The 26,468-nt window shown below is 46.1% G+C and overlaps 1 protein-coding gene across 1 annotated transcript in view; it reads left to right on the forward strand.

Moving 5' to 3' along the window:
• The window catches only part of ARMH3 (armadillo like helical domain containing 3), a 126,913-nt gene that overhangs the window by 95,117 nt on the left and 5,328 nt on the right, over positions 1-26,468 (forward strand). The window contains exon 25 of the mRNA XM_084265144.1: positions 23,409-23,525. Within this exon, the coding sequence (XP_084121270.1) occupies positions 23,409-23,525 (117 nt within the window). The remainder of the gene's footprint in view (positions 1-23,408; positions 23,526-26,468) is intronic.

Consider the following 26,468-nt stretch of genomic DNA (forward strand, 5'->3'; position numbering starts at 1 on the left):
TCATACTCCTCTGTGGTATCTCAGAATCGCCTATCAATCCAGCAGGCATGGCTCTGGCATAGCTCTGTCTGAAGGGGAATTTCCAGCTGCTCTGAGTTGCTTCAATTCACTTGAGCCTGCTCAGCTTACAGGCTCCTACTTCAGCCTGTGTCAAACTTCCTATGCTGCTCCCTGCCTGTTCTGTCATCCTGTTCATGTCTTAAGATTTTTTTTGGGGGGGACAAAAAAAAATTAATATCTCTAAAAATAGCTAAGTAATCAGCTGAAAGTGATTTTGCTCTTTTTCTTTTTCTAATCCTATTGAAAGCTTTATTACCTTATTAATCACTAATGTCCATTTATTACCATTCTCAGCCTGTCATTTCAGTGCTTTCTCCTTTTATTATACATAAGCATTAATGTTAACATTATTACACGCTGAGAGGATTTGTAGGCCCTTGAAAATGATGGACATGGGATTGTTTTAAGGAAGGACTGTTGCCTTCCTTGGAAGGAAAAGACTGTTTTCTTTCCTTTAAGGAAAGACCACTGTACATCTTCAACCCTAAAGATCTCCAGGACCATAGTGTGAATACACAGACCTGTGCTCTAGGCAGGTCTATCTACAAGACTTAAAGGTGCTGCATTGCTGACTGATGTGCATTTTATCCCACAGATCAGGAATACTGGGAAGAGACCTCTTTCTTTCCATATTCTCTTGAGCAAAGAGTGGGAGATTTCCAGGGGCAGGGAAATGCCAGGGATTTGATGATTAGCCACCTCAGTCTATCAATATGTGATCCTTGCCAGTGCCATTCTGCAAGGAGTCTACTTGCCAAAGCAAACTCATAATCCTTCCCAGTTGTTAGCTGTTTTGACCTCGCTGTAGTTCCTTTCCATGAAACAGGAAATATCTTTAGCCAGTTATTGGCATCTTCCTTCACTTGCTAATTTGTTAAACCTGACTTGAGTGTGAATTTGTGGGTTTGTGGTGTTCTCCCTCTCAACACATTTGGCTCCTGCCTGCACGTCCTTCAAGGAGCTGAAAGATGCTGCACAGTCAGAAAGGGTTAGCCATTAGCTGCCGATGTAATTTTAGCTCTTCCATGCAAGTGATTATTCCCATATCCTTGAAGATGTTGAGGTCCCTTCTGAAGCCAAAGGGCAAAATAGCATTCTGTGAAATGAATTCCTAGGCTTATCTGTGCCCTCCAGCTGACTGGACTGCCTTGTACTTAACACACTGGAGGCAGTGGACTTTCCATGTGCTGTGTCTGATCGGAGAAGCTACCAACATGCCTGTGAGCAGAAGAAGTTGCAGAACAGGGTCAAGGCAGTGAGAAAACAGCAACACACAAGAGTTGCTTCAGAAGGGCAAACTCAAACAGACATCCTGAAAGCACAGGGCAGGAGTAATCTGGATGGAGTTTCACATCTGCCTTTCTCTGGGCATGAAGGAGCAGCTCTTTGTAAGAAGGCAGCTCTCTGCCTCATGGTGATGTAGCTCAATTATTATAGAGAGGCTAAAGTGAGAGGAAACCCAGTACTTCTGGTGACATCTCCTCTGAGCAGGAATGCCTTGTGCTGCCCTGCATACCAAGGAAGTCTTGTGCCAGTGTCATGGTTTAACCTGGCTGGCAGCTAAAACAACCACCCAGTACACACCCAGTGGGAGGAGGAAGAGCATTGAAAAGGGGGAAGAAAGAAAAAACTTCAGTAGTAAAACTTGTGAGTCGAGATAAAGATGGTTTAATAGGACAGAAAAGGAAGATGATGATGGTGGTGATAAAAGAATATATGAAGCAAGTGATGAATAGCATAGTCTCTCACCACCCAAAGCTGATATTCAGGTAGTTACAGACACACAGCCCTACCTGTTATATGCTGAAGCATGACATCATAGGGTATGGAATGTCCCTTGGGCCAGTCTTGGTCAGCAGTCCTGCCCGTGCCCCCTTCCAGCTTCTTGGGTGCCCCCCCCCCCCCCCCGGTATTAGTCTGCAAACCGGAGATGGAAAGTGCTGGGAGCCAGAACAGATTGTGGTGGAAAAACAAGACAACTGTATCACTTTTGAAATTGTGACAAATGAGCGTAATACTCAGGTTGTTCCACAGTGTAATACCTTTGTAACTGCAGTAACTGCAATCCAGTTTGGTCTGGCAGGCTCAAAAAGCCATTTCCCTTTCCTTGAGGTCATACTCCAAATGTTGAACGTGCCTCTCCACCCACTCCCAATCCAATCCATGTGGCCTTTTGTTACTTGGTGGGGTTACTGGGGACTAATCTGAAGTGCAACTTGGGGAGCCTCCACCACTGACTTGCAGAGAAAAATCTCAAAAGGATGTAACCGGTTTTAGATGCCCTGCAGTATTCTAACTCTCAGCCGCTGATGTCATGGTTTATTCAACTTGTTCTGGTTTCTGTAACCAGCAGCAAACCCACTGGCAGGTACATGCCAGCTCGTTTTTTAGCCCTGCTGGCAGTGATGTTAAGAGTTAAAAGCTTGTTGGGATGTGGGCATTTGATATTTTAAAAATGCTGTCTACCACCAGTGCTAGGTACTACTGCAATAAATCCCCCTAATCTCTTGCATTAATATAACATGTTGTGAGGGCTCCAGAAAGGCTTTTAAATGGGTTTGGCATAGTGCTAGTTCACTTCTGAAATGCAGTGAGCTTTAGGGTAGAAGGAATTAAGCTTACTAGTGATGTGGTGCACACAGTAGTAGGAATGTGAAATTCCAGCTAAGGGGTCACCAAAGCAAAGCCCTAATTTAAAGTCATCACATCTTTGTAAATGAGGCAGGGATGTTGGGTTTCATGGTCTCATTACAGACACCTACTCATGATTAATGGCTTGAAACAGATTTTATTGTTTAAATAGAAAAGCTGAGCCATGCTAGGTGAAATTGGAATCCTAGATTTAAAAGGTTCTGTGTAAAAAGTCTTCTGGAGTTGGAAAATGACCAGTTTGCCTAGCTGATGGGGTCTTCTCTGGTTTAGATACCTTTCTTCTTTTTATTGTTTCTTTGGTGTTTGGGTGGTATTTTTGGTGTGGGGTTTCTTTGGTTTTTTTGGTGGGGTTTCTTTTTGGTTTACCAGAAAAATATCCCTGCAGTTTACTAACGCCTCAGACTGCTTTATGCAGTGTGCCAGACTGAATGGGTCTGAAGAGGCTTCAAGGACTGATCAGCTTTGCTGCAAGGAGATTTGAAGCTGGAGGTGAGCTTTGGAGCAGTGACTTTGTGCTGTGTCGTGCTTTTTAATTAACATGCAGAATGCAATAAACCGTGCGTCATTGGAGGGGGATGGACAACGTGTGGTAGGCCATTAGAGGGACAAAAGAAGGGCTTTGTTTTTAAAAACACCTTCTGCTGGAGCGATGTAATCCTATTTTATTCAGTCCCAGAAATCCCAGTAAGAAATGGGAGAAACCCTTTGACTTCCTTTCAGGCTGGACATGAAGATGCTCCGGCATCCTGCCCATTATGGGCAGTGGTTGCTTGGTGCCCCTCAGAGGCAGGGTGACCCTGAATCAGCTTGACTGCTCCAGGTGCAGAGGAGTCTTTCCACCCCTTGTCTTGCTTTCTACCACTTCTGTCAGCTGTCCTCTTCAGCAGATTAGGAACTGCCTTGAAGTACAAACCAGTAACAGAATAAGCCCATTAAACTTCAAAGCAAGGCTCGCCTTCAATTCTCATGGCTGTTTTCACACCCTTGCCTGGCTGTTGCTAGTATCACAGGGACTGATAAGGGCTTTAAAACTGCTGTGGTGTAGGTGACCACTGAATGCTGGGGACTTGTTTTGGAAGAGCTGCTTTCCAGAGCTGCTGCTCACTGCTGGCTGCAACAGGGTAAAGTCTCATGGAGCTAGATAAGGCTTTGTGCTGGGGCTACAGAGGCGGAACTCAAGGATATGAGTTATGAGCCCAGCCTGAATCGCAACTAGGAGTGTGCTGAGCAGGAGCCATAGATTTAACTATGTAATAAGCTCCCAGCCCATAATGTGGGGACAGGCTGATGTAGCTGTAGTTCCAGTGCTTGTCCTGCACCCCTAGTGAATGTGTTTCACCAAACACTTCCCAAATGCCTGGTACGTTGTTTTTATGTGTGGTACTTCCAGGGTGAATTAGCTAGAGGAGGGGGCTGCAAGCTGGGGTCTAAACTTCTTCATAGCTTTCTCCGTGCTGCCTCGAGCAAACCTTGGGCCCTGTGTCCTCCCACGGGAGAGGGTGAGAGGTGTGGAGCCCTTGGGGAGCCAGGCAGCGTTTGAAGCTCCCTGTGACCTGCTGGGAAAGGCTGCTGTGGAAGTGGAAGGCAATGTTACGGATTGCCGTCACCGCTAAGCGCCTGCATAGGGCAGGGAAAGCTGCACAGAGGATTGCAACAGAATGATCAAAACAGTCTGCATTTATAAAGATTAAATTACAACTTTGCACTTGTACGATTAAAGGAGGAGCTGTCAGAGGCTGGCTTGTGCGAGCACACAATTCAATTTGCATTTTGTAAAACTTCAGATTGAGAAGGTTTTTTAATCCCTTGTGAAACAGGAACAATAGACACTGGCTGTTGCCAGGTGCATAATGCATATAGATACTGTGCAAACTTCTTTCATCGTCCTCTGTAAGCTGGATTTATAGCCCCATACTTTGTTGCTGTAGTCCTGAGCTCCACCCTAAGCTTCCTTACACTCAGCCGTCTCTTTGCATGGAAGTCCTAAAAGCAGACAGGCTGTATGTAGCCTGCAGTGCCAGTCGCAGAGGGTGATGTGGCTGTAACCCCTCCTGGAGTCACATTCTCCTCTTGCAAAAGGGCACAAGCTTTGCAGTGACTGCCAGCCATGCTCATTCCAGGGCTTCTTTAGGATAAAAGTCCTGCCTTCAGAGACTGCTACTCTTCCTTCTCTCTGGTAGTATCCTGCTGTAACAGATGATGTTTTTCTGCCTTCCTCCTCTGGATCCTCTAGCTGGAGCTGCAGCTGTTTCCCAAAAGTGACAAATTGGGTCATCGCTCCGATTTCAAAGTGGGAAGCAAATTGAGCTTTGCAGTCTCCACGCCTCCTAGAGCAGGAGAGTATATGCTGCTGAGCCAAAAGGTGCCACACCTGAACAGAGCTCCACTCAGCTGGAAGATTTGTTTTTCTGGCTCTCTAGCACTTGGCATTTGGATGTTAAGACAGTAAGTTCAAATTTCTTGTCCACAGTAGGGAGCTGAAAGGCAAACCTTTTAATAGAGGAGAAAGTGGCACCTCTGATGTGTGTCACTCTTTCTGTCTTCATGGGAGATCTGAGGCAGGCAGTGGGATTTCTTGGGGAGCTGAGATGTGTCATTCAAAGACGGCAAGCGGGGGGCATGGATGTCCAGAGAGATGGAACTGGGGAAGGTGATTCTGTGTCAGCCAAGTGCCAGGGGCTACAAATCGATTTCACTGCCTTAGTCAGAGGGTGCCTGGATTCCCCTGTGGCTCAGTCAAGGCACAGTATGCTCCTGAGGAGCAAAGTACTGCTAGCAGCACACGCTGCGTGAGCGCAGGCCTGGGGAAGGATATTAGTTCATCGCCTGATGTTTGTTTTCACCTGAGCACCTGTTCGTAGGAGTTCCTCTTTCACTTTTTCCAAACCATGGATTTATGTTCCACATCAATACCTGCTTTGCAGCAAGAACTGCTAACAGAGAAAGTATATTCCAGTCTCCCAGACAAGAAGCTGATGAATTGGCCTGGATGATTGTCTGCAATTACCTAGGACTTCTGAAATAAGCTGATGTGATCCAACAACCATCACTTGTATCAGTGTTAAATGGTGTGTCACAGTTGCATCAATGGTGGTTTAAACTAGGAAGCTTTTCCCTTCCATGAAAACACAGGTTAGGGTGACCTCTGGCAGTAAGAGAATAAGTATGGAAAATTTTTCTGATACATCCTTAATATTTGGAGAATGAGGCAGTTTCTTATAGACCGACATCTAATAATGTTGTTTCCAGTAGCCCCTGCATGTACCTTAGCATCCTAGTTGGAAACTTTGCCACTCAAGTCTCACTGTGTGCAGAACCCCATTAATGAAATGCTGTGCTTAAGGCTAATTTGTGCACCTTGGTTTCTCAAGTGAATTCTCCTCAGCAGTTGTAATTCAGCAGACTGCATGTGGGTTGGGTTAAATGTAAAAACACGCAGAGAATGCTGTTGAAATTTTACTCTTGGACTTCCTGACTTCTCAGAAGATGCTGGGTTGGGGTCCTATGTGGAAGCTGTAGAGGTGGAGGAGTTCTTGTGAGTGCTTCTGCTGCTCGCGATGGCATGAGTGAGCTCCGATCCTGCTAATGGACTGACGGCACCTCTTAGGCAATGACAGCTGTTTGCTGCAAAATGTGACAACAGAGAAGGATACTGCATCTTTCTGGCAACGAGATCTGGTGTTGGGGAGCTGCCATGATGTCACTAGCTTACTATTGTTCTTCAGGTCCTTTGGGAAGGTCTGTACTATGTTTCGCAGAGCAAATTGAGCTGAAGCCCCCTGACCGTGTTTAACACAGGAAGAGAATAGTGGTAATACTGTGCCTATTCATTTCTCTGGGCACTGCTATCAGCTTGCCTTTGGATTATTTCTTCCACAACATCTCTGAAGCAAACCATTGCTCTTCCTGCAAGATACCAGTCTCTTCACTTAGGCACTGCGTTATCCTTTGCAGCCTTCTCCTAGTTCTGTGAAAATCAATGCTCCAAACCCACAACGAATCAATCCACATGTGAATATAGAGCTCACACAGACCCTGACACGGGTCTTGTTCTGCCAGCAGTTCTTCCAGGTGCTTGAAGGAAGAGCATGCTCAGCTGGCTAGTGACTGAGTCCCCCTTTCCAGTCCTCTCCTGCACTAGAAATACCTAAGATACACCCCTCCCCAAATCCAGATCCTAGCCTTTGCTCAGCTGTGTCATATCAGTGGTTTGCTGGAGTTGGGCACCTGTCCAACTTGGGTGAAGTGTTTGCTGCTGTTGTCACCCTCAGGTTTATGGGCGAATTTATGTGACAGTATGCAACAGAGCACGGATCTGGATGGAGCTTCACATGACAGTATCTGCAGGGTAGTTTTGTTCCTTTCATTTCTTAAAAAATGTAGCTGTGAGCTATAGAATAGATGTTTTAAGGCTGTGTTTTGTTTGCAAGAAGTACTCTTTCTATTGAACATCTTGAAACACTAGGACAGGAGCAGTCTTCCAGCTGATAGAAACAGAAACGTGGATTTGTGAGGGAGCCAAGGCAGTCATGCTGGAACTCAGGCTTCCTGGCTGGCTGTTGCTTTTTGTATTCAGGTCTCCTTGCTGGGAATTTTCTACCCTGTCGTTAATGCTCCTGCAAACCAACGACTTGATGGAAGCTTCTCACTCTTAGTTCTCACCTCAGCTATAAAGATGTGCTTTTCTATTTTAAGTGATGGACCTATTTAATTACAGTACCACCTACAAGTCGCTTTGTAGGCATAGAAAGGAACCTGGGTTTGTTGCTGGGCTAAACTCCCCTTCTCAGAAGAATAAAAAGAAAGCTACTGTAATGCCTCATCTCAGCCTTCTTCGCAGACACCTGAGCATGACACACTTTTTGCTGGGGAGAATATTAACATGATCTGAACTTAATTTCTCCAGCTGATGACAGTTTCCCACATCATCCGTTTCTTGCTGAGCTTTCCACCCTCAGTAGCACCCAAAGGGACAATATTCCAGGACTGCTTGGGTCCTAAAGTGCACCTGTCATTTTTAGTACGTTAATGTTTCAGAACTAGGACTTAGTGATGCTAGGGCTGGGCAGTTAATGTCACAGTACATGTCTTGGAATGAAGAAGTCAGTCACCATACTGGAACTGCTGACCACTCCTGTCCCAGTCGCTCATCAGGCGGTTGGTTGAACCAGAAACTTGTGGTCCTGTCTCAGCTCCATTGTTAGCTGGAGACATAGCTGGTCCCTCATCCAGAAACCCTTCACTTGAGTGAAGTATAGTTTGAAGATGGAGGCAACTGTTCTGTTGGCAGCCCTAGACTGAAGCCACCATGGTTTTTGTACATGAGGTCACAACTCAGTGTGACCTCAGCTTATATATGTCAGGGAGAGCTATTTCAGTGATGAGTTTGGGAAAAAATGCCTAAAGAAAAATGGCCAGTTGGTTTGATCCTGATCTTTGTTAAAAAACAGGAGGTGCAAACATTTCAGAAGTCAAATCTGGGGAGTGGAAGGATTTTGTTTTGATAGCAATCTCCTTTAATAAAAAGGGAAGAAAAATCACCTGCCTGTACATACACAAAAAAGAAGTGCCTTGAACTCTGGACAGTGCAGTGGTTTAAAGGGTGGATCCAGACTCTGGAGTGTTAACCCTTCCCCCAGCAATCTTATGTAGGTGTACGCAGATGCTCACCTGTGGCTGCAGATTCTTCCGCCCTGCCTTTTATTCCTAAGTCAAGAACAGATGCTGCAGAAACATCTACAAAATATTTAAGGTCACACCTTTCCTCTCTCACTTGCTCTTGGAAAAGGTGATCAGATCATCCTGACGCTACGTGCCGCTTCCTGGCAGAGGTTTGAATGGAGTAGGGCAATGGCGAGTGGCATTTCAGATCGCAGGCTCCTCTTACTCTGTATGGCTCCTGCCATGAATTCCCTTCTCTCTGGGTATTAAATTGTTGTTCTGGAACAGTTTTTGACTTGAGTTTTTCCCCGCCCTTGTTTCTTCTGAAGGGGGGCTGTGTGCCATCACGCTGCAGACAGCACACATGCATTTGAAAGGATTCCTTTTACATGTGCCTCTTCTGGCATTTTACGATCCTGTCTTTTTCAACATGTGATAGCAGAATATAAAGTAGGTCACTTTATTTCCTTTCTGCTTTTCTCAGCTCTGCAGCTCTTGTGATCTTTGAATTCTTTCTGAATATCAGATGTTTTTGGAGGCTCGTGACTGGGAGAGTTCAGCAAGCTCCTAAAGGCTCAGTAGTCGTGTTGGGTTTGGGCACTGGGGACATCTTTCCTCATAGCCCTTGTGTGCCTTGGGTACCCTGTTGATTAGTGCCCTTGACATGTCCTAGAGAGGTGAGGAGGAAGAATGATGGCAGCTTTCCTAATGCCCAACAGTCACTTGCTGCTATGAGGCATCCTGTGGCTGCTGCCAGCCCTGCCCTCCTGTTCTCTGCAAGTTGACTGGAGCTGGCAGTTGTCGTCTAGAAGCAGTAAAGCAAGTGAACAGCTCTACTTATTGCCATTTATAAAAAAGCATCAAACGAGCTCTAGGCACAGTCACAAGCCAGTCCCTAAAAAGGCATGTGGAAGGAGTTTAGTCTCTCCTGAGGCAGGGCAGTTCAGGCTACTGTAGATTTACAGCAAACCCCTAAACTTTAAAGTACCCGAATTTTTCAACCTGCAGACTTGGTTTTGGGTTTTATTCAGACCGCCCAGGGTGGTGGAAGCATCAGGGTTAATTACAGGACTGCTTCACTGAAACGTCTCCTTGCTAATGGTTCTCAGAACTGTAAGATCAGAGTCTCTGCTGCAGAGTAATGCAGGGATGTGGCCCCCTTCAACCTCTCTCACTTGGTTTCTCAGCAGGATAAGTGCAGTACCAAATCATTCTGTGTTAACCCAGGGTGAGAATGGATCCCTATGTATTATCCCACCGTAAAGCTGTGTTACTGTGTGGTCAAATACATGCAAACTCCAGTTTGTAGAGTTTATCAACATGTGAGACCAAGTTGGAGATGCAGAGAGACGTGGTCCAAAGCTTACACCCAAGCTGTCTTCTAGTGGTGTTGAATTCCAGAGGGGACTGCTCAGCTGATAGGCCTGGTGAGGTAGGAAAAGTCAAGTAGAACTTGAACTTGGTGTGTATTAGTATAAGGTGCAGTTTCTTAAGAAATTTGTTAAGCAAGCATGAAATCCTCTTTAAGTATAGTCCAAAATTCAGATGTGAGAGTAGTATCAAGAGGGCAATGCAGCACCATTTGGGAAGAACAGAGTTTAAGATTCCCATTAAAACAAAAATAGTTGTGCAAATAAAACTGCCAGCTGATGCAGTACAAATTAGTGGCTTTAAAATATGGAGAAAAAGCAGCTGAGTTGTTAATCCCTGAACTGAAGCCCTTAAGTCCTTTTAGTGAGTGACTTCTGCTTGTCCTCTAATCCCTTTGAATCATAGAAAACATAGGCCTGGAGTTGCTCTCTGCTCTGTGGTAAGAGGAAATTTAACCAGTGAGCTAAATAAATAAATTGATTAATTGGCAAGAATAAGGAGATGTGTATGCACTGTATCTAATTGCTTTTTCATATTGTCTTCCTCTAGCTCTTTGGAAGACACAGGTTTGTGGGTTGCACATGCAAAAATATGCTAAAAAAAACCCCAGCCCACCTCACCAAGACTTTGAACCTTCAGCTTCAAAGATCATTGTGTGGATCATCCAATATTGCTTTGGACAGTCTCTAATGGGGACGATGTTCAGCCAAGCTGAATTTATTCAGTAGAAATTCAAGCTGAAATTGAACACACCTCAAAATCACTGAGTAAATCAAATCTCATTTCCTTGCTTGCAGAGAATGTGGGCTGTGTGGGCTTTCTTCCTCCTCCTCTTGCTCCCTAATTTTTATTCTACCAGGTCAGAGCTACCTTTTCTTTATGAGAAATACTGAGCAAGTGGCTTTCCTGAGCCTTATTCAAAAACCCATCAGAGCTAATAGCTTTGAAAACAGTTGATGTCCAAGAGGCACTTGGGAGCTCTAAATCCTCACGCAGGGATTTTTAGGCTGTAGAACAATGATGTCCTCCAAGCGCTGCAGAAATTACTGTGGACATGATATTTCCATTACAGATCCTGCAGGTATTTATCTGGGAATAGGGCAAAAGAGAAGTTTAGAGAGAAGGCAGAAGCCTTGTTGATCAACTCCTTATCCCCGAGAGAGTGGCATCGCCTTTGCCTAAGCCTGCAGTAGTGCTGTGTGTACAAATACATCCCATCTCTATAGCCAGCAGGTTCAGCTTAGAGCTGTGACAGCAGAGGTTGCAAGCTTTTTGATTCAGAGGGCAGGCATTGTGGACAAGTAGTTCTCTACCTTTCTGCTCTGCGTACTGATTAGCTCATCTTAAGATTCAACAGCTAGAGGTGCTTTGGAAAAGAAGTGTAAGTTCTGTTCCCCTCGTCTTTTGGAGAGAATGGGTCTGGTGCCAGGAGAAGTCACCTTGTCCTTGACTGTCAATGGCAGGCATGCAGCCAACACAATAATCTTATCTGGCCCATTAGCAATAAACCTCTGCTTTGTGTGTGTCCTTCCTGCCCATCCAGCGCCGGAACCTCTGCGGAGATAACACCCTCGCTCTCACAGAGGTAAGATGCCTCTTTTCACTCTTTTCAGCCGTGGTGTTTTGGGGGTGGTAGGAGCGACTGAATTTTAAGAAAACTGGTGCTGAATAGGTGGTAGGTCTGATGCTTCAAGGATATAGGCAGAGCAAACATTGCAGGGTTCAACACTGAGTTCCCAGGCACGCAAGCCCTTTTTGTCCTCCAGACATCTTTGGATTGCAAGATGCCTCTTTACCGTGGCAGGAATCCTTCTTGAGAGACATAGCTATTATCTTGGGTGCTGAGTGGTTTCTACTGGGTACAAGGAGAAATGAGTAGGAATAACTGAGTGTCAGCAACTTTTGGTGCCTCTGCGTTTATTTCAGAGAGTGCATGTGGACTTCTTTCCCTGAGAAAGGCAGTAACAAGCAGCAGACCATTTGATTTCTCAGAAATCTCTGACCTGTTTTCTGTGTGTGGTCGGTACCCAACTCTCTGCTTCCTATCAGACTCACCTTGCTGACTGACTATTGGCCAGCCATCCTACGCATCTCCATTGTAGCCAAGGATGTTTAGCGTCTCATCAGGCCTGCCCTGGCTAGCGATTGTCTTGGACAATAGCCTCCATATTTCCAGATGTCCCACTAGTCATTTAAACGTTCCTTTTGAACTAACTTAGCAGTCAACTTTAAGCAGCTCTGTTTTTACAGGCAAAAGACATTTTCTATGCTTGCCTTGCATGCTTCCAAGCATAAATGGTCTTGTTTCATTTCAGCTCTGGTCATTGCCCAGAAGGGGATAATTTAACAAATTAAAATGTTTACTTCGAAGGAGTAAAGCTTGTTATTTGGAGATATAAAAAATATACTTAGCATGTATTTGACCACACAGTAACACAGCTTTACGGTGGGATAATCCATAGGGGTCCATTCTCACCCTGGGTTAACACAGAAATTATTTGGTTCTCTTATTTCTGCCCTCATCACAGACATTGTCCTTTCTTATTCCTTCAGGTTAGAGTAGGATCCAAAAGCGTGTCTGGGGTTCATGAGGAGTCACTTTGTTGGGACAAATTTCATTGTCTTGGTGGGACAATATACATCTTACATGTTATATGTCATACATAACTGAACCCAATGTCAGTACCATGCCTTGTCATCAGCACCCTCAGTGCTTGCGTCCAGACTGAAGAGGCTTACCAGTTTCACATTAGCATGCCTCATTTCTGAAATCAGTGCCTCTGAAGGGGGAACTCCAGACTTTGTATTAGTGTTTAGGTGGCCTGCACTTAGATTGACTTAAACCACTTTTGCAGCTGCAGCCAGAGAACAGACATTTTTGCAACTGAAGTTCCCTTTTCACTACAGGATTTTCTGTTTCTGAGGATCATCCAGCAGCTTATAGCTGTCTGTTCCAACTCCAGATTTGCAAAAGCCTCAATAGCTAAAACTTTTATATGGGTCAAGTCACATGAACTTCCAAGTGCTGCTCACCTTTTCTTATTAGCTAGTCACCTTAGCATACTGCTCCTACAGCTTTTTAGCCATCTGTATCCGATCAAATGACTAAGATTTATTTCTTTGGGGCTGTATCTTTGGAAGGAATTGTTGACAACTGAATTCATAAGTCTTTTAAGCTGTAGTAAAAGTCATCTAGGTATTGCCACACAGAAGAGGACTCTTGGAGGATAAGCCTGGAAATGTTGGCTCGAGGCTCAACTGTGGTCAGAAAAGCAACAGAGAATTAGAAATTATTAGGGAGAGAACAAAAATAAAGCAGGGGTACTGCACTGTCACTGTGTAAGTCTGTGATAACCCATGTTTTAAATCTGGTTTATCGATTCCAGTGCCCTTGTTTCAGGAAGATATTGGAGAACTGCAAAGCAGGACAGATAATCGAGCAGTTATTCGCTCATCTGATTTCTTGGCTATCCCAACTTCTTGCTTGTATTTTACCCTCCTTAGAATGGACTTGAGTTGGGTTTTTGCATGCGATTGGGTGGGCAGGTGAGCTCTGGACTCCCTCTTCCATCGCCTCTTCACGCATCTCCTCAGGCCGATGAATTACCGCTTTTTGTTGCTCCGTTGTGCAATTAGTAGCTGGCCTTCTATTGTCACTGTTTAATTGCTTGAATGTAAGTAGGAACTGTGGAACAGATCTTTCTAAGCTCCGCTCCTCCAAATGCATACCTTCCTCCTCCAGTCCTATCTGGGTGTTTCCCTGGCATGTCCTATATTGTTTTGACTTGCTTTATATAGAGAGAGAAGCATCCACTTGGTTTGTGGCCAGTTTTTTAGCATGTTGCTATTTAGCTTTGCTGCTTCCTTTAATTAAATTTATTCATGTTGTGCAAACCAAGTTTAACAAGATTTCTGATCATTTAAAAAAAAAAAAATCCTGTGCTGGGTGGTTAGCATCTACTTTTTCTCAGGAAGTGTTAGACCCAGGGCTGTACCAGTAACATTTGCAGGGGCTGTTTGCTTGCTGTAAAAGATGAAGAAAAAAGAAAAATCAAATGTGTGGCAAGCTCCATGGCTTTTCAGAGCATGTGTTCTCCTTTTATTTGTCTTGATCTTCAAGTCAGGGTCCTGGTGAGGTTTTTTTTCCAAAGTCAGTGTCTGTAATCATGATATACCGTACCGGTCTGTAGTGGCAGCGTGAGGAGCACAAGCTCTCCTGAGTCCTCTATTGATTTCCATGAACCTGAACAGGTGACAGGCTCCAGAAACCTCCTGTGACTGCAGATGTTTGATTAGACCATGTCCAGAATAAGCTGCCCTGTTGTTTCTTCAAAGTGGAATAGTCTACCTGCCTCTGGTTTTGATTGAACAGAAAGGTTTTCGTTGCGTACACTGTTTTAATCTGTTCTCTGGACAGCCTTACTCCTGTGTCAGCTGTCCTCTGGGCAAATCTGAATTTCTTTACTAGGAGTGAAGTTCCTCTGGTGTGCACCAGCTATCTGTTGTCACCTGGTTGAGGCAACCTGAATGGAAAGTTGTGTATTTGAGTCTTGGTGTTTGCCAGGATGCTTTCTGGCTGCTGGCCCTAGAAAGATTTTTGTTTCTGACCTTTTTTTAAAATCTTCAGCTACTGTTTTTCAGGTTCTTGTAGCTGTCTTTGATTCCTGTAACAGCTTTGTATGTCCTGGCTTCTCAGTTCAACTGGAGCAGCAACTCACAATTTAAAACTCTTTTATCTTGTTTTGGGCACTAAGGTTACTGGTCTGTCTTTGGTCAGTTAACTGATGCTGCAGAGCTGCTGATGATTGGTGTTTTTCCTTGGTGTTCAGGGGGACAAGGTCTTTGGTAAATAGAGGGTTGTGCCAAAAGGTTGTACACAAATCACAGCATTCATTTGCTGAATGCCTGTTACCCGCTTAGGCTGAACGGGTGCTATGCACAGCGAGCACAAGGATGCTCTCTTCCTCTTGTCTGATGTTTTGGTGACAGGAGTTGATTTACTGCCGTTCTAGAATGCAGCTGGTAGATAAAAAGCTTCTCCTGGAACAGCCCATCACATTTCAGCACTTAAGTTAATTGTAAGCACAATGGGGAAATAAAAAAATTAACGGTCCGGTCCGTAGCGATCTGCAGTGCGTTTTAAGCCTTGGCAGGGTTGCAAGTGCTCTTACGTACGTAGCAGTGAGAAATGTTTTCATAAATGCCACCAGCTGGAGATAAGGGTTCACAACTCCAAAATGGGCTGTAACTCCAAAATAGCAAATCTATCTATCTCAGGGTTTTATGCTCCTGCCATCATCCTGGCTGCTGCCTGCCTTCCTCACAAAATTTCTAACAACAGGTGAGCTTAGCGGACCACATTCAGTTTTTGGCAGATCTTCCCTTGCAGATCTAAAACACTGCTCTGGAGGGTGCTTATTTTATTAGTTGATAATTTTTGAAATAATTTGTTTCAGGATCTCTGACTTCTTTTTCCCTGCCTGGGCTCTGGAGGTGCCAGCGTCTTGCATTTCATGGATATTCGTCCTCTTGGCAGAAACCTACTGAGCCCATTTTCCTCCCTTGAATGACACAGAATTGCCTCCTGTATTTGCTCTCAAAAGCTTGTCCCTGCAGTTTGGGAAAGAGCACCCAAGGTCCCACCTAGAGCGCCAGGCTCTTTGTGCCAAGTGGGATACGCAGGTTGGCATAATCCCACTCACCATCTGTGAAACTGAGAAAAGCAGGTTGGTCTTTGAGAAGCAGCAGTGTGAGGCCAAGTGCACTTTGGCTCCTTGTCCTTTAAACCCAAACAGGTTGTGCAAAGCGCATTTAAGAGGTATGGGGGTTGCCGTGTGTGTAGACCTGACTTCTGGGAATGACTCAAAGGATTCATGGCACAGGCTGGCTGGCGAGGTGAGCAGGCTTTTTTGCTACCCACCTCCTGGAGCTCAGAGGGTGTCACACTCCTAGCACAGCACTCTGTAGCTATAGTGATGGCTGGGTTGACATGGGTCATCAACTGCATAAGTATCTCCTAGCTATCTATACCTTTTACAAGTTTAAGTCCTCTGCAAGCTGTGCACAGAGCTCGTGTCTGTGGCCATACTTCTCTGTTGTTACTTGCCTTTGTCCTACTGCACAGCCTTTCTGCTTAAAGTAACTGCTGAATCTTGCGAAGGAAGACCTGTCCCTTCAGAGCTCGTAACCAGGATGTGTTGCACATCTACAGCTGCTTCTGTGTGGAGCTGGGCAACAGCATTGGCTTCAGGATGTTTCTGAAAGCTGAATGATTTCCAGATTGGTTGAACCAGTGAGCCTTGGGTTCCTACCACTAGAGCTGAACACCTAAACTTCTCATGGATTGTGGGTGGTTTAAAACATTTCTGGAGCAGATAACTTACTCCAAAAGGGGATGCCATTTCTGCTAGCAGAGTTCAGGCAGTCATTTTCTGAGTGAGCTTATGAATTGTCTTTAGAAGAGGCACCTGTGGGCGGAGGAGAAGGACTGTGACCGAACCCACCCACTCCATGGGTAGAAACTGTTGACTTTGTAGGCTTGCTCCTTTAAAGATCACAGATCTCAGTGAGATCATCGAACAAACATCTAAGCTACTGTGTGTCCTCTGAGCCTGACAGAATGGCTCTATGCTGAGGTGAGGAAAAGGGGATGTGAAATGCCCCCCCTTGATGTTACCAAGTAAAATACCAATAACATTTGATGTACAATCAAAACACTTTGCCTGGTGTACAGAAGTGCCAAAGCCTGATGTCAATACCACTCAAGCGCAAATGTATAACAGCAGTCCTCAGGAAGGGCTTGGGATGTGGAGAGTTAGTGTCTCCTCATGTTTGGCTGGGCACAGAGTGGTGCAGCGAGCACAGCAGGACAGCCAGGACTGACTGGCAGGGATGGAGGACAAACTGATGGGCAAACACTGCTCGCCCCCAGGCTCCTAGGGACAGTGTGTCCAGGCTTAGCCAGCTGAGCAGGGGAAGATTGGCAAACAGGAAGCAAAAGGTGTCTGAGTAGCCTGGTGGGTACTGTGTGCAAGGCATCCCTGTGCTGCCCTCAGCAGTGGAAGGAAAGGCGAGGCACCTTCTCTCCCATCTCCTGGCTTGCTCATCTTTGCTGTGTGCTGCTCAGCCTTGTCCATCTGTCCAGCTCCACATGCTGAACAAGAGACTCCCATGGCTCCTGTCAGCTTTTGTTTCTCCAGTCAGGACTGGGGCAGGTACTCATGGCCCAGTGCCATCCTGGGGCTTGTGGCCAGCTGTGACCACCACTGCAGATCTTCCTCCCTCCTGTGACCTGAGACAGACCTCTCATGTCTTACTGCCCAGCATTGCTGGTACGTGCTGTATTGGTGCACCATGCTTCCATGTCTTGGAGGAAGGGTTTGCCCTTGACTGCTGTCACTTAATCTTTAGGGTTAGCAGAGCTTTTTGCTATGGAACAATCCTCCTTCCTGGAATTTTTCCTGCCCTCAGGGTAGAGTGGATGCTTCTTCCTACTCTTGAGTGACAGTTGTGTGAGCTGATGGGGGCTGTCTTACAGACTTAGCCTGAGCAGCCTCACGTTGTCAGCCCACAGCAGGAGAGGGCTGTAGGTCCTTCACTCACATGTAGTACAAACAGGAGCTGTTTAATGGGGGACATTTGGGGCACTGGAACAGGCATGACAGCACACTGAGTATCTTGCACGTGTGTGGCATGACTACACTTGCATCTCAAGCCGCTTTTTCTTTCCCATAGCATGCACCAGACACACTCCACATCCTCTAGATCCATAGAAGTGTGCTGTACACACAGCATATCTCAGGAATCTGAGTTATTAGACTGTCATAGCAACATCCTCCTCCTCTTCCTCTTAGCATTCATGAACATGGAATTAATACTTCATTAATGGCTTCATCAGCTTGGGGATGAGAGATGGTGTTGAAGCATCAGCACTGCATTTAGCAGTGAAGGTAAGGTAGTGTTGGGTCAGATGTAAGCTCTTTGCTGCTGCTTGTCCCAGAGCAGTTGCTTTTCTTGAAGCTGTTGTGGATGGGAGCTGTGTCCAGCACACATCTGTAGTACTGGTGGTCTTGGTGGATCCTCTCTCTGAACTTGACTCCTGCAGGCAGTGAAAGAGAAAAGGGAGAAGAAGGAGGTGAGTGCAGCTGGGGTCTGGGCAGAGTCTGTTGGGAAATGTGACAGCTCTGTGTGTGTGTTTTTATTTAACTTCTAATTATTTAGTTATGTGCTTTGTCTTTGGCACTTCTGAGGATTAATTCTAGGAAAGACTCCAGCCCACATCAGCAACTTCTGAGTTGCTCTGTGAGAAGTGTGATGCCATTTGGAAAAAAAAAATTAATTTTCCATATTAATTAGAAGATACTACTGTGAAATTTATGTCAATTATCTGGCACTTTATTATGGAGAGGCAATAGCCTCTTTGTAGTCCAGGTGGCAGCAGCCTTTTCATTACAATGAGAAATGTTGCTATTCAGTTGAATTCACTAGGAAAAATGCTCAGGGACTATGAGTTGCTTGTGGAGGTTGGTGGGGAGAGAAAGGGGAAGATTTGTGCTAAACCTGGAGTAAACAAGACAGTTTGAAGACTGCAGTGTGAAATGCACCCCAGGCTTCTACGAGACTAGGGAAATTGTAATGTTTTTTTCTTACAGCCTCCATCCCCTGAGCTGAGGGGACAGACTGCTGGGTTTGCTTCTGGTTTTGTCTAGGTTTTGGAGGTGGGATTGCCATGGGCAATTGTGGGATGTTGTACACAGTCACTCCACCACCTATGTAGGGAGGACAGAAGGCACGTTTGCCCGTCCCTGGCTGCCCTTGCCCCCTGTACTGTCTCTGTACAGTAGTGCGGGTGAGGGGTTGGCATTGCACACCCCATAGACTCACTGCTCCCTCATCCAGCATGGCACAGCTGGGACAGAAGCATCTATCTGGCTTTTGCATCCTGGGAGGACTTGCTAGGCCTGCTCTGGAGAGCCTCCCCCATCCCAGCCTTGTGAGCTGCACAGAGTTGGGGCGGGAGGCAGATGCATTGTAATGTGGGGGCTGTTGGGTTTGGGTTTTTTTGGCCTTTTGCTTGATGTGAGATCATTCAGTCGGTTCTTCATCTGCTTCCATGTTGTGGTAACTAATGACTGTGTTATGGTCACAGAAGGGCTTTAGCAAGGTCCTGGTGATGCTGACTGATTGCACTCTGTTCCTTTCCTGCACTGATTAAAAAGGCAGCATAGAGACCTTTCTTTTTGCCCCTGATTTTCCTTTCTTTGTCTGTCATTACCTGTACATGCTTCAGAACCTCCCAGCCACCGGGTGCCTGGCTGGGCGGCGTGAACTGGTGGCACTCTGATTTTCTCTTCTGCCCAGGCAGAGTCTGCAGTTGCAGATGATGAAAGAGTTTTTGGGTTAAAAAGTTACTAAGCAGCGAAGTGTACCATGGCTGCCAGATAGATGGGACCTAGTTCTGCGTGTTGCCCGTTAGATTTATTGCTGGCGCAGCTCCCTCTCTGGCTGTGCTGCTGATAGAGGCTGTGTTCTCCTGGGCAGGGTGGGGATCAGAGGCTGCTGCGTGTAATCCCCGTGTTTCCCCAGGACAGGCTCTTCCAGACGGTCTCATCTCTCTGGGATAGTGCAGCAAGTCAGTTTGCATTGAGGATCAGTCAGAGGGAGCAGCTCTGGCACAGTAAGCAAAGACCCTGTGTGTAGAGAGAGGTAAAGCAAAGAACAGTCTGAGTGTAGAAAGTTTTGGGGCACGGGCAATTGATTCTGGGGCAACTGGATCCAGAGCTGGTGTCCATGAGACTCCACGGACCCTTTGGAGGCTGGTAAGCTGGTGTGTGCAGCACAAGAAGTAGCAGAAGCCTCTGTGAAATAATGTTCTTCTGGCTGCAGCAGCACGGCACGGGCTGGGTGCTGCAGAGAGTCAAAACACCACATCAGCCCCTTGGTTGTAAGCCTGTCCCCCCACTGTGTTACCTGGAGGGGTGCCCCTGCTCACAGGCTGTTGGTGGTACTGGGAGAGGAGAATTACAGCACATGGGCAGTCGTGGCTGCAGGAGGAAGCGCTTGTTCAGAGCCTGCTGAAGGGTTGGCTTGGGGGACACGTTTCTCTGGAACTTCTGGAAGATGGTTAGCGAGTGAGTGGTGGTGCAGGGGGCAGATTTGATGACAAATTATCTTTAAGTCACAGTGGTGGAGCTCCACTGACTCCTGGTTTGTTGTGGTGGAGTAAATGAGCAAATGCAGCCCGTGGGGCTGATGGTGCAGGTAACTGCAGGAGAAGAATCCAGCAGCCTTCACGTTCCTTGTATTGACCGTGTCTGAGTTGCTCACTTCTGCTGTACTGCTTTTCTTAAGACTCTAATCCCCCTGAGGTAACCTACAAAAAGAGATTTAGTTTGTGACTCCTCTTAATTTATTTTTTTTTCTACTGTAAAGATCCTGTAAGGCATTTTTTAAAAATAGTTTGCCCAACATGTTTATCCTTGAAATCTGAGGAGTGTCACATCTTATCTTCCCTGTTGCTTGCTTAGAAGCTCCTTGGAAATCATCAGTGGTCCATTTTCTTCTATCCTTGCCTGACACTAGAAGTGGTATTCTTCCAGCTGCTTATGAGATTTTAAAAAAATGAATGACTATTTAAAATCCACACGTGAGAGTCCAGCTAAAAGTCCCTTCCTTTTAAAGTTATTGATACTTCACCATCTAGGAATCAAGGTTTTTCTAGTCTCTCATAGAGACCTCTAGGAAGACCAGGTCAGACAAGACCTTGAAGGAGAAATGCTTTAATCTCAAAATTAAATTGCTGTAGTTCTTTTGTGTCTGACAGAAAGGTGCAGACAAAGATCTCGTGTGTTTAACGCAGAAGGGCGTTCTTCCTGCAGTAGTTTCCCTGAGCAGAAGTCAAAGCAGTGCCTAAGAAGGGCGAAGGATGCGAGCGTGCAATCTGCTGGTACACAGAGGATGTGAGGGGTTTTGTCATCTGTGTGGAAAGCTGATGCCTTTCAAACCTTGATGTTAGATGCTGTTAATACCTTCTGCTGCTCTTTAACCTCTCCTCTGTCTAGCGGCTGCATCTTAAAGAGCAGATGAAATCGTTTCAGGGATGGCAGGTCCTAATCTCGGTAACAGTTCCCATCCATTATAGATATGAAGTGAAATGATCTGTGAGTGGGTTTATCTCAGATCCCACGTAGTGTTTTTTTTCTCAGCGGCAGCAAGAAAAGGAAATTATCAGGCAGTGAGGAGAAGCTGTTTATTTTTAACTTACCCTTTCTAAGTTATATTTCATAATTAAAGGAGATAAGGAGAGGAAGCCAATGAAAATACATAGCTGAAGGGATAAGCTGATCTCAAGTTCACTGCAGAGATTACAATAAGTAGTGGGTAACACGGGAGAGATTTTGGGGGCTCTTGTTCTTTCCCTGTCCTCCTCCTAGAGGATCAAACCCAGTTCTTTGCTGCCTTTCAAAGGTGACACAGGAGGCTGATTTAAAGGATGCTGCTTACAGAGCACACTGTTGCCCTCAGTTTACTCCTCCTCATGGTGATTTGAGGATGCACCTGTTGAGTATCTGAAGAGATCTCTACTCAGAGCTAGCAAGGGTGAATCCCGCTTCATGGAGAAGCATGGACATCAGTGTTGGGCACCCCTTATAGCACTGTGCTTGTGGGGGCACAGGGGAGTGAAGAGGAGCCCAAGGGAAGGGTCCTGGTGAGTGTGGTAGCCCTGAGTAAAATGCCTCTGCTCTGAGTTACTACTGAAGAAGCATGTTCTACTCCTCACCTTTCAAACAGGGTTTGTCTCCTACAGCTTATTTATCTTGGTCAGCTTGGCTTCCCCAGATTGGCAGGAGGATAGGCCTCCGGTTCATGCGAGCTGCTAGATTCGTGATTGCTCAGGAGAAACTGTGTGGTACTGTTACTCTCCATCCCTAGTGGATAGGTGCATCCCAGACTAAATTATTCCTGTACCCAGGTGGCTTTCTCTCATCGTTGCTCTTGTCTCTGTGATACTTCTCACCGCTCCTGCACAGAGGAACAAGAGGGCCAGACTGAATTTGGAGATGGCTGTCATTGCAGGGGATTCTTTCTCCCTGCCAGTGAGCTGACAAGCAGCATTAGTAAATGAGTCCTGGAGAGGAGGCTGCATGCTCTTGCAGCAGCATAACGCTGACAGGCTGTACTTAAGTAACCTTGCAAAATACTGATTGCTACCCCGAGCTTGGCTCTGCAATGCTGGAGGACAGCTGAGCCGCAAAGAGACTCGGCCGTGTGACCGTCTCACCTGAGAACCACTTCCAGGACCCTTTTTTACCCTCAGTCCTCATTTGGATGATGCTTCTACCACCTTGGGCTTTAGCCTGTTTCTGAGTGTTTGCGTGAGTGTCTCTGTACTGCTGCCACGTGCAAATTTTGGGGGAAAACAAGAGAGAAAGAAGGTTTTTAAGGGAGTCTAGGAACCCTCGTGTAAAGAATATAAGGACACCATTCAGTCCTCTAAAGGGCAGGAGCTGACAGCTGCCTAAAAGTGCAATTGAGAGCTGTCCTACATCCTCTGCAGTGCTCTTCTTAGGATCTCTCCTGAACTGTGAATGCCTCGGGGTAGAGTTCTCTTCCTTTTGCACCTCACACTATGGAGTCCTCCTGGCTGAGGCTTTTCCAGAGCAGAGGCTACTGTAATGCAAGTGTCAGATGTTGCTATTCTTTCTGTGCTGCTGTTTAGCTCTCAGATCGAGTGGTAACAGCCTAAGAAAGAAGTTCATGTGTTGAAGAAAGTTGTTTCAAGCATATGTTTTGCCCAGGAGTGCTTAGCTATATGATTCCTGGTAGGAATATTATCACTACTTACCATCTCACAAATGCTTTGAGGAATGTGTTTGTCCATGCAGTGCTTTGAAACTAAAAAGCATTGTGGAAGTCCCTCTTGGTGCTCCCTAGTTAGGAAAAGGAATAGTACAATAGGACAGAGACATGTAACTGAATTTGCAAGTATAGCCCAGTGCTGGAAGCAGACGATGGCAGTAATGTAAGCTGGAGGGCTTTGTTTGCTGGGAAGGCAAGATAATGAAGTATCTGCTGCTCAGGAAGACCTGAATTTGTGTCTCCTCCTTTGCAAAACCAGAGTCTGTACCAGAGTTGGTTTTCCCTTAGTGATGTCAGAACTTTGCTCCTGTCAGGAAACAAGTGTGGTGTCCTGTGTGGAAGCTGACCTGGCAGCTGCAGAAGCTGGTGGTTTAGCAGGTTGTGAATAGCAATTAGCGAGCCAGGAGGGAGGTTGCTGGCAAAACTAGTGTTGGGAGGACCATGGGGTCAGGCAAACCTGTGTTTGCATGGGGGCTACTGTGGTGTACACATGCTAATTAGCTGTTTAATTTAATGGGATCATATCTGTTTCACCCGGTGACATGATAGTATTTGGAATGCTGGTGCTGTCATAGACTCATCCACTCTTGCCATGAATGAAGAAATTCTGTAAGTTTGAGGGCTGCTCCTTACTGGTATTAGGAAGACTTTAGTGCCTACCTCCATGGGGTTAGTCACAAGGCAAATATTGGCTGTTAAAGCTGTACCTGTTGCAAAACCAGGTGCCATCTACCTCAGCCTTGCTTCTCTTGGATGGAGGCATCTGTGGGTGCTTACTTCTCTGCTGTGTTTGGCTGTCTCTGCAGGTTTTGGAAGTGGTGCGGTCCAACTACGACACACTGACCCTGAAGCTGCAGGACGGACTGGACCAGTACGAGCGCTACTCAGAGCAGCATAAAGAGGCTGCCTTCTTCAAAGAGCTGGTAAGCTGCCTTGGTTCTGCAGAATCAACAACCCTTTTCCAAAGCTTTTCTTATGGCATTTGGGGTTACAGCTGAGCAGCCCTGGTACTCCACTGGGCTGCCTCCAAAGATGGAGCAGGAATAGGATCAGGATCTGAACAGACAGTGCATGTCTCAACCGTTGTGAAAGCTCCCTGGAGCTCCCTGCCCTGTAATACGTGGCTGTGGAGGAACCACCAGACAGCTCAAGCCAGCAATGGGTCCGTCACTGCCCTCTGCTGTGGGGATCCACTGAGCTTTGTGGTGGTAAATTTGCATGGTGGTGAAGCTGACCGCTCCCACCTCATGCTTATCATGCAGAGCAGCTCAGCCTTTAGCTGTTGTTAAAGGGGACAGCAAAGTCTGAGCAGAACGTGTGGTGCTGGTGAAGCACATACCTGCTCATCGCTTTCCTCCATCACTCACAAAATAGGGTTCCCAAGCAAAGAAAGCAAAGGCATTCCCTCAAAGTGTCTCCTTCTGCCAGAGGAGAAGGCTAATGGTAGGAAGCCTCACAAAAATAATGTAGCAATGACAAAACTAGGTCCAAATAATTTGGGTTGGTAGTTACACACAAGCCAGCTCGATCAACCCTGCTCCAGAGAACCCTGACACAACATTTCCTTGTCCGACGGACGCAACTCCGGTGAGGCAGTGGTTTTGTAGTGGCTGGTATCTGAGTGGGGAGCCTGGTTTTCCTCCCTTTTGAAGCATTACAGCTTCAGCAAAGGGAGAGATCTCTATCTCTGGCAGCTTTCTCCATCAGTTTGAGAGCTGATTCTCTCTCACAGCTCTGTCCTTGCTGATTGATGAGTAATTGATGCCTGCCCACTCCGTCACGAGTCTGCACGGGTTTGGGAATGTTATGCCTCCCTCTGTCTACTCCGTTCCAGAGCAAGTGTGCTTGAATTGGCTTTGCTTCCTTCTATGGAATGCTTTTTAGTGGCTTTTCTGGGTCATTTCAGCACTGCCATCGGGTAGGATATGGGCAAAAACACGTGCAGTCAGTCTTGTGCCCTTTTTCTGTGCTCTTTTGCACCTGTTTTTGTGTTGCTGGCCTGCTGTTTGATACCATGTCTGGGATACATGCAAAGAAACTTGGCCATAGCCTTCCTGTGACATGAGCTTCTCCTGTAACCGTACCGTGGAAATAAGATGCATTGATGTTTCTGTTGTCATCTGTTCTGTCCCAAGGGCTCCTTCCCTCTTCAGCCAGCATCTCCTTCCCCAGCCTCTTGGCCACGTGACTGCTCTGCTTCCTGCGTGCCCCACTTTCCACTTGGCCTGGCAGAAGCTCAGGCTGATCATGCCAATTGATTAAAATGACATTCTCAGTCCTAAGATCATCACAGCTACAAAACACTTCAGCTAAAATTACTTCTTCCTAGCTCGTTTGTGTTGTTTTTTTCAACTTTTTCCAAATCCCAGTTTTGTACCGTTTAAGACTCTGTTTAGTGTAACCAGCCCCTCCTCGACTCCCTTCTGAAAATTGCCCGTTCAGGTACCCCTGGGACCGTCTCCTCAAGAGCATATGAAAGCCTGAATAATTACTGTCTAAATGTGCTGATTTGACCCAGTTGTGAGTCTGTTTAATCCACATTTCTCTAGATGCCCTGAGAATTGGGACCCTATTAAATGTTCTTTACTCACAGCTACAGAAAATCCCCTGCATTCCATTAAGCTGTTCCCTCAACACAGCGGGGAATCAACCTGATATGTTATGATTTGTCTTCAGCAAACCCAGCTGGTCTCCATCCTCCGTGGTGGTTTTCCTCTAGGTGCACTGTAACTGATGGCTTTATTAATTGTTCAAACAACTCCTCAAAGAGGCCCTAGTCTGCCCTGGCCTCCCCATATCCTCGTCAAACCAGATACTTGGCTTCCTTTTTGTGAGGCTTCCGAGCCTGTACTTGGGCTTCTGTTGCTGGTGTAATAATACCCCCCAACCCAGTGCCTTGTGTTGAACTGCTGAGAGCCACAGGATTTTGTGGAGGGGACAGAGTGACATTGCTGCAGTTTTCTTCATGGGCTCTGCCAAAGGAGTTGAGCTGGTGGTGAACTCTACAGGTTTCCAGCGTGGTTTCCAAGCTTGTGCTGGTTCCATCAGGTCTTCCTGAACAGGATCTGTCTGCAAATAGTTCTGTCCAGATTCTGCCTGGTTTTCTTACCTCTGTCGGTGCGATTGCATTAAAGCAAATCCTTCTTGGTGGGGAATGACACGCAGGAGCCATTTTTCTTTCCAGCTGCCTTTTCATCTCTCTGTGCTCCCATTAAGTGGGTGAGCAGAGACTTCCCCAAGCCATTCTCTTGCCTCCTTTATGCTTAGAAATCTTGTTCTCACTCCTTTGACGTGCTTTGCTAATGCACTGCTTCACTTCCCTGGCTTTCCCTCAGTGCTGCTCTTTCTTGCTAATCCCAAAGAAAAACCTGCTTTCTTCTCCCATTCACTTTTCAAAGCAGCTTTCAAAGGCCTCCGATACTGCAGCCGCATTGTGGAGGAAGGTGATGTGCAGAGTGTTTTATCAATTGGGTTTTCTGGCCTGTTGTGCTGCCTTTGAGGGGCTAAAGGAAGGAAGTTAGGAAGTTTTCTAACACATTTTTTCTGTTCCTTTGAACCCTCAGGGATGTCGTTTGAGGTCTGTGCTGCTTTGATAGAATGAATAGTCTGGATGTGAGCTTTTTGGGCCCTCGCGTTGCAGCTGGAGGAACGTGTGGAAGGAGATTCAGCATCTTTCGAAAACAGTTGGATAGGTTTCAGCAGAGTCTCAAAATAGTCTGATTAGGGATTGATTTCTACAGGGGAAATTACACTAATTTAACTTTTAATTAGATGTGGTAGTCAGTGTAAACCTTCCTCCCATTGTACAAATTTCTTAAGAGCTGCTTGTTGATTGGAAATGGGTTTAATTGGTGGAACTTGCTGTG

This window comes from Gallinula chloropus (assembly GCF_964237585.1).
Source record: "Gallinula chloropus genome assembly, chromosome: 5".
NCBI lineage: Eukaryota > Metazoa > Chordata > Aves > Gruiformes > Rallidae > Gallinula > Gallinula chloropus.